At 56.5% G+C, this 14,176-nt stretch overlaps 1 protein-coding gene across 16 annotated transcripts in view; it reads right to left on the reverse strand.

Annotated features, from left to right (window-relative positions):
* GRAMD1B (GRAM domain containing 1B) overlaps positions 1 to 14,176 on the reverse strand; it is a 242,468-nt gene that overhangs the window by 35,165 nt on the left and 193,127 nt on the right. For 12 of the 16 annotated variants that reach the window (XM_053900339.1, XM_053900332.1, XM_053900331.1 and 9 more), the window contains 4 exons: positions 11,653 to 11,863; positions 10,814 to 10,834; positions 8,068 to 8,091; positions 5,324 to 5,344 (listed from right to left, as the gene is read on the reverse strand). In XM_053900339.1, coding sequence (XP_053756314.1) covers positions 5,324 to 5,344; positions 8,068 to 8,091; positions 10,814 to 10,834; positions 11,653 to 11,863 — 277 coding nt within the window. The remainder of the gene's footprint in view (positions 1 to 5,323; positions 5,345 to 8,067; positions 8,092 to 10,813; positions 10,835 to 11,652; positions 11,864 to 14,176) is intronic. The other 4 variants (XM_053900333.1, XM_053900348.1, XM_053900334.1 and 1 more) reach the window with 2 other exon arrangements.

Consider the following 14,176-nt stretch of genomic DNA (forward strand, 5'->3'; position numbering starts at 1 on the left):
AGAGCTTGACTCCTTTCCCAAACTCCTATCTCCCTGTCTTTAGCATCTGCACACCGGACACAGCCCCACGGCCTCCACCCGTCACAAGCGCAGGCAGGTAGCTTCATCAAACTGCTGTCCTCCCCAGGAGGGGTCTAAACCTCAAACAGCCCTCTATCTTCTACAGCACCGAGCATGACGTGTTCCAGATGTCTGCTGCTCCAAATCTGTTTACCAAACGATCGCATTCCTCATACACTTCTAGAACTGTTCCTGTTTACGTCGCATCTCCTGTGTGCACAGCCACACAGATCCAGTAATACGTGCATGGCTTCCTGGTGCCCAGTCCCTGTCTACGCTCTTCAAACCATACACCTGAGCTTCTCTCTGGCCTGTGTGTGTCAGCCCTACCCTCTGCGGTATAGCAGGAGAACCGAGTAGTTCCATTTTGCAGGGTGACCAGAATGCCTCCCTCCTGGGCCATACCAGACCCCAAGATCTAGGCAGTACCTACACCCACGAAAGCTGCATCCTTACAGTAATTGCCCAGAAACGTTTGTTTATTGCTGCAGGCCAAACAAAGGGATGACCTCGGTGGGTCGGGTGAGGCATAGGCAGGATACACCCAGAGAGATAACTCTTAAGAGACAAGTCTCAGCGCTCAGCCTTTGTCTCCTACACCCCCGACAATGGGCTGGGCTGGGCTGGGCAAGGCAGGACGTCAGGCAGCTTGGGGCTGAGACGAGGGAAATGACCCCGAGCTAAACATTAACTCTATGGCAAACACTGGGAGCTGGGACCAAGTGGTACCCCCTCCCTGGGTATGACACGGGGAGGGAAGGGGTGGAGGAGCCCAGGAAAAAAAACAGATGGATTTTGGAGGAGTCCTGGCCTCACCTGAGAAGAATTCAATTAAGACCCTCAAAGGAAATCCTGGCCCTTCAGCCAAGTCCAGGTAGGGAGAAACCAGATGTAGGAGACAGGGGGAGGCAATGAACAGAGAGGAGAGAGATGGGGGCAGGACGGCATCGTGCAGAAAGTCAAGGAGGGGGTAGGACTGGGAGGGGTTCTCATCAGGAGAGACGGGACCATTCTAGAGAAGGTGAAGGGTGGGGGTCGGGGGGCAGAGGTCAGGAAGACTCTTGGAGACCATGGGTAAACAGGTGCGGACAGACGGGCAGAGCTGAAGGAAGGACAGGTGGCCCCACCTGGAAAGAACAGGCTGCCGAGGCTGTCAGCAGGTCGTCTCTCAGACTCTCCATTTTCTACACTGTCCCCCTAATGTCCCCGGTTTCATGCCCACAGAGCTTTGTTCTCTTGCTCTCAATCTTGTGCCTGCCAGGCCTCCTTGGTCAGTCATTCTGTAGGATTGGCGCGATCGCTTTCCTCGCCACCAAAAAGCCAGCATCCCCGACCAGGGGCATGGGGCAACTTGGGCACTGAGTCTCTCCCAGCCACCAGGGTCTAGGCTCCTGACCTCTGACCTCAGACAAGCTCCTTCCCTGGGTTGCCATGACCACTGACCGCCACGAAAGGGGTGACGCAGAAGAGGACGGTACCTGTGCCCACGCGAGGCATCGGACAGGAGAGCTGTGACTGCTTCCTCCAAGAAGCGAGCCCACTGTACCCAGCAGGCGCCATCTTTTGTGGGGGCAGACTACACCCCTTCCACTCCCAACTCTGCCCTTGGCTCCCTCCACAAACTAAAGCCCTGTTTCTGCTCATCCCTCTGGCTCAGGTCTGCCAGGGGCTGTGCCTCCCAGGCTGGGGGCCTCGGTGAATAAAGCTGGTATGGTCAAGTAAGTAGAGGGGGAAGGGTTGAGGGGAAGAAGCGTAGATATAAACAGGCCTGGGAGGGCCTTAGGGCAGTTGTGAATTGCACTGCCTTCATATCCCACTCTTGACCTTCATGTCACATCCCTGGCTAGAGACCAGAAGCCCTCACACCTCAGCCTTTCCACGTGTCTCAGGACCTAGCCACCTCTTGCCATGGGCCCACTCTTTAGGCCCGGTTGGTCTGCCATCATGCTGACAGGTCTTCCCTGGCTAGACAGTAAAATGTGTAAGGGAGGCAGGTAAGGAGGGAGCTGGGAGTGGGCGGGGAGCTGCACACCCAAGCTACTCTGACAACCTGAGATGTTCTCTCGGTGGTCAGCAGCTCTGCGATGACCCCCCCTCCCCCCCCCCCCCCCCCGCTCCTGAATCTGACCAGGACATTTGTGACTGTCTCCAGAGCTGGGATTACAGAGCCTTTGCCCATCCTGTCAATGATGGCACATCAGCCACCACCAGGAATGTCAGGGGACAGATTACAAAGAGAGTTGTCAGTAGAGATAAGCAGGGGGGATGGGGCAACACAGTAAGTGTCTTCTGGAAAACCATGAATGGACTATCAGGGGGCAGTGCAGAGGAGGGGAGCGGTTTGAACTGAAGTTTCCTGATGGGGCCTCTGCACGCGAGAGCACAGGCACACGCGTGGCACACAGCAGGGGGGTGTCCAGCCACCCAAGGACGCAGGCACTGGGGGTATGAGGGCACCCCACACCCGTGTGCATCGATCCAGGTGGCTCTGGGGAAACACCCAGGTGGTGGCTTCTTCCTGATCGAGGCAGGGCAACGGTGACTCGGGGAACGGTCACGCTCAAGTCCGTGCTACAGATAATGAGCACACTGGTACCATCAGAGCGGGCAGAGACGGGGTGGGGGGAGGGGGGGCAGGGGATGACACCTGCTGTGTGGAACAGGCAGCATCTGGCTTCCCCCCCAGACACCCAGAAGTGGGCCAGGCACCAGCCTCGGCCTCAGAAGGAAAGCAGGGTTTTCACCCCAGGTTATCTGAAGCCAGCCTTTCTAGGGCTCTACCCACTATGCTAGCCGCTGATCTCGCTCCTGATGTAAAAACACACGGAGGCAAAGTGGAAAGGTCACCTAGATACAGCTCCTCACACCTCTGGCTCGGGCCGGCTGGAGGTCCCTCGTCACCTCTCCGCGTCCGAGCCTTTGCTCGGCTCTGCCTCGTCCTCCCAGCGTCCACCTAGCCCTTCTCTGTCCTTCTGACACATCATCCCATTCTGTGGCCTGTCCCTGTCCCGTGTCAGACCTCCACAGAGGCAGCCGGGGAGGAAGGCAGACAAGGAACCGCATCTGCCTGGCAATGCGGGATCAGGGGGGAGAGGAAAGGGGAGCCACAGGAAAACATTTCTGGAGGGGGCTCGTGGGGTCTGGAAGAAGCCCCAGAGTGGAAGCACGCGTCCAAGAGAGCGGTCATCAGGAGGAACGCTAAATGCTGCTCCGCAAAGAGTCCCCCTGTGCACTTGGCCTCTGTGAGCTAATGACTCGTGCCAAGGGGAGAGTCGATAGATAATGTTTCTGGGATTCATGCGGGGTGAGGGGTGGAGGCCGGAGGAGACACGGACCATCTGTGAGCCCCAGGAAGGCCCGGGAGACGAGACGGAGTGGAGGCCCGTTTTAGAGGGAGACGTGCGGTCAGCGAGGGTCTGCAGCCGCAGGGCATCGGTCAGGAAGCAGGGCTCTGGCGGCCCGGCTCCTCTACCATCTCCCACTTATCTGTCGCCGGAACGCCTGAGTTCTGGGCCTCACGTGGTGGCTGGTCTTTCCAGCTGGCCTGCGAGAGGCAGCGTCCACTTCCGTCCTTCCCTCAGCCGCCAGCAGTGATGTGCGGGGCTGGGAGAGGCGCTGAGGGGAGAGTGTGGGGAACCTGCCGGTGGCAGACAGGAAGGGAGAGCCGGCCAGAGAACGGGAGTCAGAGGGGAGAGGGAGGAGGAGCCAGATGGAAGAGCCAAGGCAAGGAAAAGCGAGGTGGAACAGAGAAGCCTGACTGAAAGAGAATGAGAGCGAGAGGGGCAGAGAGAGAAGAGGCGAGGGTGGGGGCCGGCAACCAAGAAGGGCACTTGCATGTCCAGATTTGGAAGTTTCGATGGTGAGACACGTCTGCAGCCACCTGCTTCCCGTTCCTTTCGGGGATGCAACTTTTTGGGGCGGAGGTTTCGTCAGGCAAGGGGCGCTGGAGCCCCTGCGCAGCTCGCAGGAAAGCGGCCCCCACCCTCCTCCCTCACAGAAGCGGCGTCTCTCTCCTCCAGGAGGTGAGCTGTAAGCAGCGCCGGGGTAAAGACCAAGGTGGGTCCACAGGGAAGGGCTGGGGAATGAGAGGGGACGGTCCGGCTTTTCCCTGACACAGGCCGCCTCAGTCAGCGAGGCCCCCCAACCTCTGCCTTGGCTGTGCCAGGCCAGAGGGGCACAGCTCCCCACGGAGCAGCAGGAGGTACCTGACCTGGGGGAATCACTGAGCCCTGTGGGAACACAGCCTGCACGTACACACAAGCGATCCTGACCCAAGTCCCTACGTGAAACCCAAGCCTCCCCACTCCCACCCCCGCCCCCGTGTCCACAAGCTCTGTCACTCACGGCCACCTTCTCCCACACTTGCTGCCCCCCCCCCCCCCCCGAAGCCTGCTGAGGCCCGGCCCGGTGCTGGGGAAGGTGGTACCTGCATGATCAATCAGACTCGAGTGTGGGGAACAGCAGACTCGGAGCAGGAAAGACAGCTGACCTGAGGCCAGGCTCTCCACTAGGCAGTTCCAGAGGGCAGAGTACAATTCGGTGGCAGGGGCCAGCTGAGAGACTTCAACCGGCTGCTCTCCAGGGGGAAAAGTTCAAACTGCTGCAGCCCAGTCTACGCGATGGGGGTTGGGGTCTCGAAAGGGACTGTTTACCCCACAAAACAGTTTCTGGGTCTGCAGCAGCTGGCTGAGCCACCACCGTGGACGACATCAGGCTACGCCTCCACCACAGACCCAGGAGCAGTGGGCGTCTTCTAGAAGGAAGATGCCCCTCGGGACTACTGAGGTGTGCCTTGAGGCAGAAGTCAAATTCTCCTAGATGGGACAGCCTCTCTACTTAACGGGGGAAAGTTTTCTGGCTGCACTGCCCCCAAAATGTCTTGGCTGAAGGAAGGAAACTTTGCCCTTACGTTCAGGCCCCGGGGCTGTCCGAGTCCCAGAATTCTGTCTGGTCTCTGGACGCCTCCCCCAGCTGGGCCCCTCCACTGGGGCTGGAAGAGCCCCGTCCAGGAGTCGAGGGGAGGGCCATCCTTCCCAGGTCTCCCTGAATCAAATCCTCCCTCACCAGCAGTCCTGTCCTCCTGCACAGGAAAACCAGTCTATCTGGTGTTTCAGGGAGGGGGCTGGTCAGGGGCCCCTGAGCTTGCTTGAGCAAGCCCATGGGGCGGCCAAACCTCTCCTCGCCACCTCTCCGTTCCCCAACCACCTCCATCCACCACCCGCTTCCCACGTGCCCGGACAAGAAGAGAAACAGGGATACTTACGTTATACCAACTCTGGCTTTTCTGAAAGGACAAAATAAGAGAAAGCACAATTAGTCTGGGACGAGATGGTGGGAATGGCCAGGGTATTCCTGGCTCCAGAGGGAAGGTTACACAGACAGCAGAGGGCGGGCAGGGAGGAGGAATCCAAATGCAGCCGGATGCTTCCCATGTGGCTGCTCGAGAGGGGTCCTCCTTTCTCAAGACAGCTCCAGAAAGGAGGCCCAGGGAGCAGTCCATGCTGGAAACCTCACCAAGGTCGGGGCGGCAGGCAGCGGCAGCACCAGCCAGAGCTCAGCTGGAAGGGAGTCGGAGCCCCATCATGAGGTTTTCTGATGGGGGTGAGGGGTGCGCTGCAGGCATCCGAGACCCAGTCCCCAAATGGGCCCTGACCAGAAGCAAAGTGCAGAGAGAGACCAACCCAGCCTTCCGCTCCAAGTCAGCCCCTCTGTAGAAGGCAAGATGGGACCTTCGGGTAAAGGAAGCAAAGGGGCTGCCTGGAAACTTCCTCCAACTACGCTCTCGGCGAGCAGAGGCGTGAATTCCTCCTTCTGCTCAATAGCTGGCTGATGACCCAGGTGGCAAAGGGGTCCTGGGGAGGTTCTGCGCTGAGAGGAGAGTTGAAGCACATGATTGCCGGTTGTCCCTCCCCACTCTGTGCTGCTGTAACTCGGTTCCCAACAAAATCAAGACTCCGTCCCAGCTCTAGACTTCAGGAGCTGGTTCATTTCCTGCCCTGGGCAAAGGTTACTCGTTTTCATGGCAACTGAAAGTTCTTTAGAGCAAGAGGGATGGCTAACATTGTGCTTTGTCTACCTCCAGTCTCTAATCCCACCTGAAAGCTAGACAGGTGGACAGGAACACACACGCATACCTGCCTGGGCCCCAAAACCGTGAGGTGCTGATCCAACGGTTTTAGATTGGGGATGGGGTATTTCAGGTTGTAAAAAACTTGTCAAGGGTGTAATTCCAGCCAAGAATCACTGCATCAGGGAAACTGCTGGTCAACAGCTGTACACACAGGTGTGGATCCTGGGCACAAGTGGCAACTTTTACCCTCCCACCTCGTTGAAGGGGCCCCGACTCATAAGGGGAGGAAAAGGGCAGCCACTGTCTCAGAATGTCCACCGGGAGCAGGTCTGGCTGGGAGGAGGGTGGTCATGTGACCACCACCCCCCTCCTCACCAGCTCCCCTGTTCCACCAGAACTCTCTAGATGCTCTCTGTAGTCATTTCCCAACAAAGGCTATCACTATGGCCCATCTGGAAGCCACACACTCGAACCACGGCCTTACCTTCTCCTCTATTCCAGAGGTCTTAGCAGGTAAAGGGGCCAAATCTGAATATTTAAAACCAACTATTTCACTGTTGAGGGAGCTGTTGCCCCATGGGAATCCTGGACCTCGATCTGAACATGAGCCTGTAATCATTTGGCGAGAGCCACCCATTTCTGGAGGCGAGTGGATGGGGCAAAGAAGCTGTGTCTGACCTTACTTGTACCTTGCGAGGTCTTCATTCCCGGGTCCTGTCTCTGAGATCACAGGGCATGAGGCTGTGCAGGTATCCACTGAACCACATCTCCCAACAGCGGAGAGGAACCTTCTAGGATGTGCCAGCCTCGCCTGCCCCATGGTTTCTGGCATTTCACCAAACCGAAGCCGGGCCCTCAGATATCTGCTTCACAGCTGAGAGAACTCTCCGTCACCCGCCCCCTAGCTTCTCACCCCACTGTCCTGGCCTTCGTGTTAGACCCTGGGAGAAAAGGGGACAGCAGGAATGAAATCGGGCTGGGTGCGGGGGACCCAAGATCCTTCATGATTACTCTTACGTGCTGCTCCCACTCCTGCCTTAGGTATTCCTGTACTGCCACACAGATAGATGTCCCTTTGGAATCCGTTCAGAGTGACAAAGAGCCTCAACCAGGGAACCGGTGTCCCATTTCTGTGTGACACTTTTGTGTAATACTTGCTCGTTCATAAAGGGGGGGAGGGGATAACAATTTGTGTTCCCAAGTACTGAAATGTGTGAAATGAACCAGCCAGAGCGAGGGCTTCTGTCCTGTCCCTCAGCATGACACTCTACCCTCATCAGCCATCTCCAGGCAGCTTCTCATCTGTCACCGCTAAGAAAAATGCCCCCCACCCCACCCCCCTGTCAAACCCATAGTAGCTCCTAGGAACACCCACTGCGGGCACGAGTCCCTCAACTCTGACCGGCCTCCTGGAGGCAAATTTCATCCTCTGGCTTCACTCTCCCAGGGCTGAGTCCCCAGCTCACGGGGGCAGGGAAACCAGAGGGGCTGCGGGCGTGGGAAGGGAGGAGGGAGCAAGAGCAGAGGCATCCAGGGACACAAGTTAGGGTGTCTGCTATTGCAGCTTCTTTAAAATGCCCCTCCTTCGCAGAGAGGGCCAGAGGCATGGAAAAAACAGAACTAGGGGGTGGGGGTCGAGGCTTCTCTGACAGGTTATGAATGGATTCGGCTAAAAGGGGAGCGGGGGAGTCAGGAAAAGTACTCAGAGCTGCCCAGGACAGGGAACTGAGCAGAGGACGGTTCCACTGCCTCCTAGAAGGGGTCTAAAGAACAAGCACTAAAGGAATACGAGGCCTCTGGAAACAGACCCACCTTCCCTAGAGACATCTCCCCAGTCCAAAGGCTCCTGGGGTCGGGAAGGTGGGGGCTGGGGGGCCAGAGGAGGGGAAGAGAGGAGCTCTACTTATAGGAGGTACGAAATAAAAGAGACTTCTTACTTTGATCAGGTTAAGTCTGTCATACTGGAAAGAAAAAAACCACAAAAATTAGGGTTGGAAAACAAGGAGAAAGGTCAAGGGGAAAAGCTGCAGCGAAGCCACGGGCTGGGTGACAGAGCACACCCAACGCAGGAGGACTCCCCTACTGGGGTCATCGCAGCGGCTGTCCTAGAGCAGGAGCTGGCCGGAGCGGGGGAACGGCCGCTGGCTCCCCCTAGTGGCCGCAAGCCAGTACTACAGAGCAGAAGCTGGGTGGCCGCACAAACTCCAGGGGTCTGGGGAAGAGGAAGGAAAGGACGCCTTGACATCTTCTAGCTCGCTGCTCTGGGCGGGGCTGCACCCAGAAGGGTCAGCCTCAGCAGTACAGTTACACACTCACAGGAGAGGGGCCTTACGGATCACCTGGTCTGACCCCTCCACATTAATACGAGGAAATGGAGGCCCTGAGAAGGCAAGGCAGACACCGCCCATGCCTGGCTCCAGGGAGAAGTGGAAGTACTTTCCAGGCGGCCTGGAAAATATACGAGGTCGTCTCCTCTAGAAGGTGGATGAGAGACGGGGTGAGGTGGCCTGGTGGCCATAATAGCAACAATAGCTCTGGCGACCAGAGCCCTTTGCCACGGATATGTCTGGTCAACCTGAGACCACGTTCCAACTGGGGGAGGGGGTATCCTAACCACAGGAGCACGCCCTCCACCTCTCCTCACCTCACCTCTGCAGCTCTCCCTCACTTTCCACTCCAGGCCCCTGACCTGTGTAGCACCTAATTCCTGAAGTCTGTGTGTCCCTCACACACAATGGTTTCCCAGACCGACCTCAGCTGCCACCATTTCCCGCTGAGCTGGCAAGGCACCCCCGTCACCCACAAGTCAGTCCTGTTCTAATGGCGTTTGGAGGATGGTGGTGGCAGTGGTGACAGCTGTGACTGGTGGGAGAATGGGGCCGAGGGGAGGCATCCACCCAAACCAGGGATTCGAGGACTATGTGTCTGCCTCACCGAAGCCCATCAAAGGGAAAGAAAACCTAGACCACCCCCCCCGTTCCCAGCACCTCCCTCTTCAGCTCATGAGAGGGGGACCAAGGCTAACTTTGAATTCAGCTCTTGGCCCCTTCACAACGCCTCATTCTGACTCTCAGAGTCCCAGCCTGGCTCAGCAGACCAGCTGCATGAAACACGCCCGTCACCCCACTCATTTACGAGTCCTCCAGCCTCTGACGTGTAACGTCCCCAACTACACACGAGCCTCTACGAGTCGGGTCTGGTTTCCGGACAATCTAGGCACGTTTCTTAAGGTTTCTTATTTCCCTTCCTAGCCTGTAGGCTGCCGGGGGGCAGGCACGGGCCCGTTACTCGTTTCCCGAGGAAGACCTACCATTTAGGAGATTTTTAAAAAATCCTCCTTACGGACTACTCGCCTCAACCCAGCACCCGACTAAAAGAGGCTCCTCTGTGGGTGGTGGCTGACGGCCATCAGTAACGTGCTCACCGAGCGCCCTGCTGGCATAGGGGTGAGAGGAGACGAAGCCCGCAGCTTCCGCTCAGACACAGCCAGAGAGACGGAATAACCCGATGCCTGGGTCTAGCGACACGTGTCCTCTCGCCAGCCAGAGCTGTGAGGGGCTGGGAGCGGGTGCTGACCCCACGGAGCACTCCTCACTCCCCACAGGTAGAGCTCCTCCTTCCCTGCCCACAGCGAGCAACCACCATGTGAAGTCTTCAGAGCCAAGATGTGCTTTTAGCCTGAAAGGTCACAGACTCTGGGCTCAGCCCCGTAGTCTCTTGCTCTTCCCTCAGGAATGAGAACAGCTGTTCGCCCTCCTCCTCCCCAAGACACTTACAGAGGCTCAAGACTATTATTAAGTCATCCCTCTCTTTTTCTTCTCCAGGCGACATCCCACCTCCTTTTCCCCTGTGGGGGTTATTTCCTGAGCCCTGCCGTTCTAAAATACCTACTGCTCACGCTGGACTCCCTCCAAGTTCTCTTCGGACCTCTGAGATCCTGGGGGCCAGGGCAGACTCTGGAACTGCCCCCTGACCTCGTCGCATTTCTACAGGGCCTGGCAGGGGCTACTATCGATGTCCATCGACCTCCAGATCCTGGTACCACGCCCTTCTGGAAGAATAGCTCCGATCTGATCACACTTCAGGATCCTAAGAATACCACAAGCCCCCGGGCTGGGCAGTGGGTGGAAGCCGTGAGGGATGCCCAGGCTGAGCAGCTGTCAGTGGGCAGGCAGAGGGAAGAAGGTGCCAGGTAGAGCTCCTGAGGTCACTTTCCCACACCAGGGAACTCACCTATGGGAATCTGTGACCCTCAATCATCACGTCCGGGGACTCTGGTCTCACCCACTAAAGCAGGTGTAAGCGGGTATATCAGGACCCAAAGCCCAGCTGGATGGGGCTTCCCTTCCCCCAGAGCAATGAAACTAAGCCCCGGCAGGACTCTGCTTCTAGATGGCTCCATGTAAGGAGGGAACAGATTCCCAACCCAAGGCGGTATTTGGGGAGCAGGCAGAGACAGGGGAGGATGGGAGACGGGTCTGTTCTCCGACTTTGGGTGCAATAGGAATGGTCCCTCTGTAACTTCAAGCCAGCCTGCCAGGGGGCAGTGGGGCCGGCCCTTCTGGGAAAGGGACCAAGCAAGACATGGGCCAGAGTGGGCGGGGGCAGAGGGAGGGGTGCGGAGCGCTACAGACAATTCAACACCGGAGGGGAGACCAAAGACAGAGACAAAAGATGGCTTACTTTTGAGAGGCGCTTGTGAGACTAAGACCATGCATGCAAAGGAGGTATTTGGGAAATGGTGGGGAAGAAGAGGAAGAACAAGAAAATCAAAAGACAAATCAGGTGGGAAGCCAGCTCCCGTGCCTCCCAGGGGCCCCTTCCCCTCCCCGGGGCCTAGGAGTCCAGCAGTAACGAGAAGCTTTCTGAAGGAGCATCTAGGCAAAGACCACCTCCTGCTTCCCAAAGGACTGAGGAGGGGGCAAGAAAATCTCTGGGGACCCATAAGTAGTCTGGGCCCCCCTGGGGCTCATTTTATGCCTTTCCTTAGGCAAAGGCCCAGGCCCTCGGCAGGTGGCACTGACACTTGCAGGGGATGGAGAGGCCCTGTCACCGTCCTCCTGGCCCAATGAGTACCAAGTGGGTTATTACCAAAGGTGAGGCAGAGTGATAGCCAGGGCGGAGGTTAAAAACCCCTCTCTTCCCTGAGGACTCTCTCTTCCCGGCACTACGCTCCTCCCAGATAATGCTCCCCTCTACCCCGAATTTGAAAAAAGGAAGCAGGACTAAACGGATGACCCCCTCCTGGTCCCCAGAGCACCCTTTCTCCAAATCTCAAGGCACGTGAGGCTCCCTACCCCAAAGGGAGACAACAGTCACCGTGGAACCATTTAACTAGCGCTTGGGGCACTCTGAGTGTTCCGCTGAGAAGATAAACTAGGGTCTCCCCCGCCTGTCCTACCCTCGCCTCACTGACACAAGGGCCCTCGAGGAAGGGGTTGTCTACCTCGCTGACCCCCAACACTGGCTTCCCCGCAGCCAGCTGACGAGCAAGTAGAGAGTCCCGGCAGCGCGCGACTCACCTTGGAATTTTTGCCACCACTCCGGCCGGACTGCGAGGAGCAGCTGCGCTGGACGCCCTGCTCCGGCGTGGACGGGGACTTGTCCGAGGAGTGGTCTGAGCCCTTCTCCACCATGGTGTCTCCGTCCGGGCTCTGCGGGGTTGGCGAGCGAGACCGTTTCCGGAGGATGGGGGAGCAGGCCGGCGTGCTGCGGTTTGAGTTACTGGCAGTGCTGCAGGGGCAGATGGAGAGAGGGAGTGGGGTGGAAAGGGGGGAGGAGGAGGAAAGACAGGCAGTCAGTGATTGAAGGCCAAAGACGGGTCCCAAGGAGCCAGCTCAGGGAGCCAGGGTCAGGGGCTGGGGAGAAACAGGGAGAAAAGGGCCCAGCTATGATCTCACTGCACCGTAATACTGCTGCTGGCCAGGAGGGGGCGGTGGTGCCGATGTGAAATGGAAACAATGTGAAATGACATAGAAGGGGCAAGTAGGGCAGTTAGACATTTAGATATTCATCCATCCATCCGACCATCTGTCTGTCCATCCATCCAAATATCGTTCGAGCCCCTATTACATGCCAAGAACTGTGTAGGGAAAACAGAATTTAAGAGCTGAAAGGCTCATTACAGGTCATCCAATACCACGAGCTCCTTTTATGCACACTGCATAACTAGTTCCGACATTTTGTTTTGCAGATATGTGCCCATAAAAATAGTTAAGAATAATCCTACTTTCAAAGCAGTCACATGCATATTATTTCACTGAGGCATTATTTCTTAAGGCATTCCTAACGGCAAGTGCCATAATCCCTATTTTTAAGGTCTTCCGACTTGCAACTCAAGCACAGCATAGTATTTCCTTGTAAGCCATGTTACTCTCTGCTTCCCCTGCCCAGGGGAAAGATGAACACAGCAGAAGTTCTCACATTCCATAGCCCCCTCCACCCAAATTCGTTTCCAACAGGCACCGTATACATCCCACAGTACCAAATCCGCTCACGCCAAGGCTTACAGGCTGTAATTATTTACTATTGGACACTTAGCGTGTGCTCTTGATGGAACAGGATGGGCGTAAAGAAAGAGGGGAGGGGAAATGAAGTTAAGTTCTAACAAGTGTTTGCTTTGCCCTGAGAGAATAGAAGGACAAACATGGAAAAGGACATGGTTAAGTGGGAAAGAGACAGGGGGAATGGGAAGGGAAGCATGGACGAAACTGCAAAGGCAAAGAAAGAAGCACAAGGGTAGGGGGATGAGAAGCCGAGGGCCCCCTCACCCACTCCGGTCAGAGAGCAGGGTCAGGCTTCAGGGACAGCCCAGATCTGAGGCTGTGAGGGCCCCTCCATCCCAGCCTTCCCTAAGTGAGTGGCACGCAGGATAGGGAACACTGTCATTTGCATGAAGATCCAGCTGTGACCTCAGATGTCCCATCGGACCCATTTGCAATGAAAACCATGCCCCTCTCAGCAGAACCTTGCACCTGGGGATCCTCAGCAGAGAAGGAAGGAAGCCCAAAGCCCAAACCGGCAAGTGGGGAAGGAGGGCGGCAGGGGGTGAGTGCAATGCTCTAACTTTTGAAGGAAACTGATGGAGAGAAGACAAAAAGGAGGCCAGACAGAGAAAAGGAAGACAAAGGTGACCAGAGGACGTATGGAGACACGTTAAGACCCAATGTTTTGCTTCCCCCTAAAACAGAATTCAGATAGATATTGCTTACAAAACTAATAACTGTGCTTTTGAAAAAGAAGCTCTTGGGCACCTGGATGGCTCAGTCGGTTGAGCGTCTGACTCTTGATTTTGGCTCAGGTCATGATCCCAGGGTCATGGGCTCAAGCCCCACATCAGGCTGCAGGCTCAGTGTGGAGCCTGCTTAAGATTCTCTCTTTTTCCCTCTGCCCCTCTCCCTCTCTCATTCTAAGATAAATTTAAAAAAGAAGTATTTCTTCAAGTTCTCACTCCCCCCCCCCCCCCCCGCCACTCATTCACTACTGCACACCGAGGAGAGGGGAAATTATGTTCCTTTTCTTCACTTGGAAAAGCAGAGTCTTGGAATGGTGGTGAGGAGATTCTCGGGACATGGTCCCTGGGGGGAAGCCTCCGAAAGCTCCTGAAGGGTAAACTCGGGTGCTCATCGTTCTGGGGTAGCTGCCTCTCACTCAGGCCAACTTCAACCCACAGCCAAGTACTCCAAGGATTAAACTGTCTTCTAGGATTACTTTGCTGGAAGAACGGTCGGGAACTCTACCCCTAACCTCAACTAGTTTGCTCACAGACATACCAGAGTGTGGACGATGCCTAGCACACATCCATCTCGGTCACAACAGCTAGGCTCCTGTCTTTCCCTTCAGTCAGGGACATCTTGACACATGGCGAGTCCGGGTGCAGAATGGAAAGCAGGTCTCCTTATCCTTCTCCAAACTCTCCATCCCCACTGGTAACAGGCTGTTGAGGAGGGCTTCATTCAGCAAGGGCTGGGCACAAAATTCTAACCTGGAGGAAACTCGCTCCAACTACCCAAAACCACATGAATCTCCCACTCAGTGATCAAAATG

This window comes from Panthera pardus, unplaced genomic scaffold, assembly GCF_024362965.1.
Source record: "Panthera pardus isolate Hobbes unplaced genomic scaffold, ASM2436296v1 HiC_scaffold_12, whole genome shotgun sequence".
NCBI lineage: Eukaryota > Metazoa > Chordata > Mammalia > Carnivora > Felidae > Panthera > Panthera pardus.